Source organism: Hipposideros armiger, unplaced genomic scaffold, assembly GCF_001890085.2.
Source record: "Hipposideros armiger isolate ML-2016 unplaced genomic scaffold, ASM189008v1 scaffold_425, whole genome shotgun sequence".
In the NCBI taxonomy this organism is placed as follows: Eukaryota; Metazoa; Chordata; class Mammalia; order Chiroptera; family Hipposideridae; genus Hipposideros; species Hipposideros armiger.
In genome coordinates, this window is record NW_017731775.1 from 1,273,330 (window position 1) to 1,280,092 (window position 6,763).

General features: G+C 40.8%; 1 protein-coding gene across 1 annotated transcript in view; it reads right to left on the minus strand.

Moving 5' to 3' along the window:
* LYN (LYN proto-oncogene, Src family tyrosine kinase) overlaps positions 1-6,763 on the minus strand; it is a 148,429-nt gene that overhangs the window by 70,809 nt on the left and 70,857 nt on the right. Inside the window, exons 2-4 of the mRNA XM_019664530.1 lie at positions 5,483-5,556; positions 2,118-2,163; positions 1,100-1,205 (exon numbers count right to left, since the gene is read on the minus strand). Coding sequence (XP_019520075.1) covers positions 1,100-1,205; positions 2,118-2,163; positions 5,483-5,551 — 221 coding nt within the window. The 5' untranslated portion in view covers positions 5,552-5,556. The remainder of the gene's footprint in view (positions 1-1,099; positions 1,206-2,117; positions 2,164-5,482; positions 5,557-6,763) is intronic.

Consider the following 6,763-nt stretch of genomic DNA (forward strand, 5'->3'; position numbering starts at 1 on the left):
CTTAGTTCCTATGCTATAAACTCCTTTGTTAAAATATCTAGTTTCCACAGATGGACACTGTGGAAAAAAGAAACAGAAAACCATAAAATAATTCCAAGCAGGTAGCCTCGCCACTCTTGCCCTTGGCGTGGAGCTGAGGAGGAGGCTGGGGCAATGAAGCAGGGAGGAATGGATGGGTCCCTAGGAGCCTCAGTTATGTTCCCCTTCAAATTCCCACAAGCAGACGGGATCCTCGTCTGCAAGGGATGAAGGACAACTCCGAGTGAAAGTACTCCACGCCTCTGCGTGCCTGCACTATGTGCACCCATATGCATGCATGTACGGGATCCTCACATCCACCCATGACAGAAGCACTGCTGTTCCCATGTTATAAAGGAAGAAACTAAGGTATTCAGTTGAAGTGACTTGTAAAGGTCACATAGCTATTAAGTGGCAGGGCCAGGATTAGGCCCAAGTTCATGCTCAGCCAGTAAGCATAACTGCTCTCAACCATGTAGCAACTTATACTTAATAAGGAGTCTCCCTCCGCTAACCCTGGTTGGGAAGCCAGGTGACAATGTATGCAAGATTAGAAGGAAAAGCAAGCTGGAATGAAGACACTTGGGAGTTCCTTATTCTCAGTACCGTTCTCACCCCCTGTAGTCTGAACAGGGTCATCATGTGTCTGTGAGTCAGTAAGGACAGTGTCAAAGAAATGATGATGTCCAAAGGCCTTCACAGAAATACCACACTGCTGAGTAGGGGCTTTTCTAAGATGACTGCTGCTTCAGCACAGAGCCAAGTCAATCCATTTGTACCTATAAACCCAGTCTGAATTTGAGGAACATAACTAAATAAAAATGGCATTAACATGACATGCAAATTCCACACACACCCAAACTACTTAAAGTGGCACAGATGGATAAGAAAGAAACCATTCTGTCTTCAGGGGGAAACCTTCTGGAGACAACTCATAGGCAAATGTTGGCTCTACTCCTTCCACTCCTAGCCCTACTGCAGCAAGGGGCTGGGAGGCCTCGGGCCCACAAGGATCTGGCTATGGCCGTGCTACTGGAAGCAAAACAACAGGGACCTGGGGAAAGGGCAGCAGTACACTTACTCCTCCAGGACTTTCATCTTTTCTCCTTTCCTGAAAGACAAGTCGTCTGGGTGGATGCCATCATAGGGGTACAGGGCTACCACAATGTCTCCTTGTTCTTCTGGATCTAAAAAGGAAGGATGCAAGTGAAGACCTTTAAGAACCCATCAGCAGAAATGTTTTAACAAATCCTCATTGGACACAAAGGATGAGATGATGTGCTGAAAAGAGGGGCGACTGTAATAATGGCATGTGTTTCCTTCCTAGTGGGGCTCAGGGCCTACATGGTATATGGCGGGTACCATGCTGTGCACACTGTTTGTAGTATTTATCTCAAATACAGACCTACAACTGTAATTAATTCCAACTCTATATTTAAGAAAAGATACACCCATGTTCATAGCAGCACTATTCATAATAGCTAAAAGGAGGAAACAATCAAGTGTCCAGTGACAAATGAAATGGATAAACAAAAGGTGGCCTATACATACAATGGAATATTATTCAGCCTTAAAAAGAAAATTCTGACACCAGCTACAACATGGATGAACCTTGAAGACATTATGCTCAGTGAAATACGACAGCCACAAAAGGACAAATCCTGTATGATTCCCTTTATATGGGGCACCTAGAGTATCAAACTCATGAAGACAGAAAGTACAATGGTGGTTGCCAAGGGCTGGGAGTTAGTGTTTAGGGTCTAGTTTCAGAGTTTGGGAAAATGAAAAAGTTCTGGAGATGGATGGTGGTGATGGTTGCACAACAGTGTTAATGTACTTAAGGCCGTTGACCTGTACACTTAAAAATAGTTACAGTAATAAATTTTATGTTATGTGTATTTTGAGAGGGAGAGAGAGAGAAAGAGAGAGAGAAAGGAAGGAGGGAAGGAAGGAAGGAAGGAAGGAAGGAAGGAAGGAAGGAAGGAAGGAAGGAAGGAAGGAAGGAAGAAAAGAAAGACACATACATACCCAGGACAATTACTTTTGCTAGTATCTCTAACAGTAAAGAAAAGAAACCCCATGTTGCTATGAAAACATACCTTTAGTTTGAAACCTCTGTCCTGGTAAAAGCTGAGACTCTGTAACCTAGGAGAGAATATTTGTTAGAAAAAATTTTTCTTTAGCTTTTCTTACATTCGTGTTGTATGTTATATCATTTTCCTAACTGTAGCAAATGAGGCTTATATTTGCTAATTTATTAAGCCAGAAAGAAGAGAATTACAGAGAAAAAATTCTGTTGAGCTATGGCCCAACCTACCAGCTCTTCCTTCTAAAAGCAGTCATTTGCCTGTGGGGGCAGGAAAAGAACGGGGCTCTGGGCAGGGGCTGCTAGATGCTTACCCAATCATCATTCTCCATCTTATTTGGTAACAGAACCCTGATATTATTTGGGAGGCAGTTTACCTAGCTGAATGACTACGCTTTTGAATTCTCTAGCATTCTGTGCAGATGGAGAGAAGGAGTGTATCTATAAACAAAATGGTTGTGGGGGCTGGCCGAGTGGCTCAGTTGGTTAAGAGCTCGCTCAAGAGTGCAAGCTCTTAGTAACAGCGGTTCAATGTCCGGCCCGAGCTGAGCAGCCGCTGAGCTGCCAACAGGTGGCAGGGTGGCTCAGCTAAAAGAAAAAAAAAAACAAACCCAAAAAAATGGTTGTGGGGGCTTTGGGGCCGGTTCCCCTTTTGCTTGGCCCTCCTGGTAAAGGCTGGAGTCTCGGCAACCATGAAAACCAGGCACCAGCGACAGCAGAGCAAAGACGGAAATGGCCTGGAGCCCTGGGGACCTTGTGGAACTGCCACCCCAGTTCAGGACTGCTGATCTCCATGTTTCTTAGCCCTCCTTAAAAAACTATAGTCAGGGCTCTGTCACCAGCCCTGAGAACAAGTCCTAACTCATCCAGGCCTTTTATGGCTGACGCTTATTCCATCATGGGGACAGAAGTCATTCCTTATTATTTTATTGGGTTGTTGGAAAAGTCATGACGTATTTTTTTCTATGTTTTTCATTGCAAAAAATGCGTCATGACTTTTCCGACAACCCAATAGTTGAAGGTGAATTATTAGGAAGAGTGGTCTGGTGGCACAAAAGCCACCTCTATTACCTTTTAAATCAGATTCTTTTTCTGTCAGTGACCATGAGAAGGATATATAAGACTTCTTGGACACTTTTAAGGAAGCTACTGTCACAGACCTATACTCACAAACCATGTACCTTTTCTCTTTGATTAAAGTGATTTAAGGAAGTGGGACCAAAACAGTTTGTACTGAAATTTAAATTTCTGATTAAAGTTAGCCCATAAAATCTCCAAAAAGGGGGAGGGAGGAGATTACTATATTTTCTGATATCAGAAAAATCATGGGTCCATATTATCCTTCAATACTTACTTCAAGAGTTTTATACTGATTTTTTTATTCATCTAGATTTGCATAATTAGGATGTATGATCAATTTTAAATGACTTAGAGGAAATAATTAGAAGATGAGAAACGAATTAAATAATTCTGAAAGGAGATGATTTTCAAATATCAAAGAGCCCTTCGTTTACAAATGTTTTAATACATTTTTATAAGACCAAAACACATATATGCAACTCATGTGGCATCCCTCTTTTTCTTTAAAACGTCTTTTCCTTAGAGTGTTGTTGACTATTCATCAGTACAGCCTCACCCTCACATCAGAGCTCCCCTCTAATCAACCCAGGCCATGTATCTTGGCACATTTGGCCAGAGCTGAGAACGTTACCTATGGCCATGGAATAAGGCCAAACTGACTGGCTGGTGAAACAAGGGATCTGCGCCCACAAAAGGCACAAACTAAAATACTTCTGGGAATTGAAAGATTTCAAACATATTTATTACTTCTGCTTTCTAAATTAATTTTTAACCTCCTTTACTCTTAATAAGAGGAAAAATGGTGTGCATGTTTGTACTATTTTCCTTTGCTTTTCTGAATAAAGAATATCTTCATTCATCATTTAAAAAAACCACAAAAAACCATGGGTTTTAAAGCTTGTAAAATCTGGTATATGTGATCCTGAACGAGCCAAATCCTTTTTATGAGACTTTTGAAGTCTATAATAAGGAAACTATTTGTGACTCCAATTCCTTATGTCATTTTATTTTCTACTAATCATACTTATATAATATAGTTCTACATCTATAACTATTTATGTAATTTAAAAAATATATGTACTTATCACTAAATTATTAAAGCTGTTAATAATCTTACACATTTTGAGTTTCTATATAAAATTACAATGTTAATTTATCTATCCAGAAACATCATGTACAATAGAGTCACTCTTCATCGCCACTTCTTTTTAAGAAGGTCAATAGTGACATCAATTTCAACAATGACATGCGACTTTGACATATGTTATACCTGTAGGATAATGAGAAACAGTGGGGGGTGAGGGCTGGCTGACGGGCTTGGTAACAATAATATACTTCTAGAATGCCGAGACATTTAAAAACATATCGGAGAAGAGAAACTATAAAAACACTTAATACAGGCACGTGGGCTAACCTGGAATAAGCTGCTTCCAGCTTAAATGCTGAAGAATTCCATTAAAACCAAGCTATGGAATAATATACATGTATATAGTGAGAGAATTGATGGAAAGGATATAATATCTGAGACGAAGTGCATTTAAGTTTGTAGTTTTCCAAAGTTCTGTTCTTTTTTTCCATGAAATGTGATAGTAATTCTTCCTTTGCCAAGCATTCTCAAATGCATCAAATAGCACGTCACTCATATAACATTTCTGGTACAGATATTTGCCCAAGGTTAGCGGGCAGAATTAGCTGTGTGTGTGTGTGTGTGTGTGTGTGTGTGTGTGTGTGTGTGTTTTAGGTCTTTTAATTACAATATGTCATGATAATTTCAGTATCTGTACTATTATGCATTAATTGAAGAATGACAAGAGCGAATAAAGTATGATATGCCAAAGGTCCTATCAGCACCTATTTTAGCTTCTGAATTGAATGCAGCATTTCCTTCTGTTTCCAGACGATTGCATTAATCTCACTATCCTAAGTCACACAAGCTCAGATAGACATATATATCTTTATATATAAAGAGTGGGTATTCGCACCAGTGCTATGAAAGAGGACTTTCTCTACACATAAGAAGGTGACCAAAGGCCACTTTACTTTACAATAAGTGTCCTGGTTATCCCTCAAATATTCACAAGCTCTTTAATGGATTAAGTTATGAAGCATATAAAAAATTGAGGCCAAAATAACTGATGTGACTTTTGCATGCACATGTTACAGATTTGGTGTTTAAATTATGCAGCCATGCTTTCATCCTGCTGTGGGAATGCTCCCCTGAGACTATCTACTTACTGGCCTTTGCTGTTTATTGGACGTTGGATCTCTCACATAAATAGTTCGGTCAGTATTACGTACTGGTTGCGTCTTCAAATCTATTCCATCGTCATTCACATTGTCTTTCCTTTTTGATTTTATACATCCCATATTTCCTGTTGGAATATAAAAACAATGACATTGTTTTACCAGTCTAGAACCGGCTTCAAGCCACCAAAATCTCTTCATTAATGAGGAATAAAAAGAATATCCTTTTATTTTTCATCATAGATCGTTTAACAAACTCAAGTGTGGATATTGCTCACAGACCAGTTTGCTTGTATATTCATTTGTTCATTCATTCTTTCAACAACTATTTATTGAACATCAATGTTATGTCAGCAAGACATAATCCCTGCTCTAAAGGTGCTCATATTCTTGTGGTAAAGATGTGTGAATTAAATTTATAGTACAATGGAGAGTCAATGATAGAGGATGCACCGGACCTAGGAAAAGACATCTAACTCAGGCAAGAGGAAAGGTGGTGGTCAGGGGAAGCGTCCTGAAGCAAATGCTCTGTGAGTCAAAATGGAAGTGACGTCAGCCAGGTGGCAAAGTCAGTAAAGGGGTTCCAGGAAGAAGGAACTTCACATGAAAAGGACTCACCCTGAGATAACATGGCCCCTGGAATGTCCCATGAAAAGGACTCACCCTGAGATAACAAGGCCCCTTTACGGAACTAGTACAATCTCACCCCTTCAGGGACTAGTTCAAGTTGAGCCCTTCAGGGAACTAGTTCTATCATTCAAAACCCTGTAGCCAAAGAGCAGGTAGGGAAGGCCAGGAGTTGGGCTTGAGTGCAATGCTGAGCAGTTTGTTCATTTGTCCCCCCACGCCTCAAAATGAATGACAATGTTCAAGGTGAAGTGAGGGGGCTTGAAGCTTCAAAGGCAAACATGATTGTGAACTAGAATGCATAGAACCTGGCTCCAGCTGAATGTGGCTTGGGGCCTGGGAGAATGGTGATGGTCCTCACCAAGCCTGGAAATAAAAGAGGAGACACAGATATGGAAGAAGGATGCTTGTAGGAACATCCAAATGACCAAACCCAGTAGGCTTCCCAGTAAGATATGTGAGCGCGGAAACCAGGAGAGAGGCACACATGACGGCATCAGCACGCCATGATTACGCATAGGACTTCAGAGGAAGAACCGAGGGCAGAAGGGGGCTTGCACTGGACCAGAGTAGAGGAACATAACCATCCTTCTAAATGCTATGTTTTGTTTTGTTTTTTTTTTAGCTGAGCCATCCTGCTACCTGTTGGCAGCTCAGCGGCTGCTCAGCTCGGGCTGGACTCGAACCGCTGTTGCTCAGAGCTCAAAC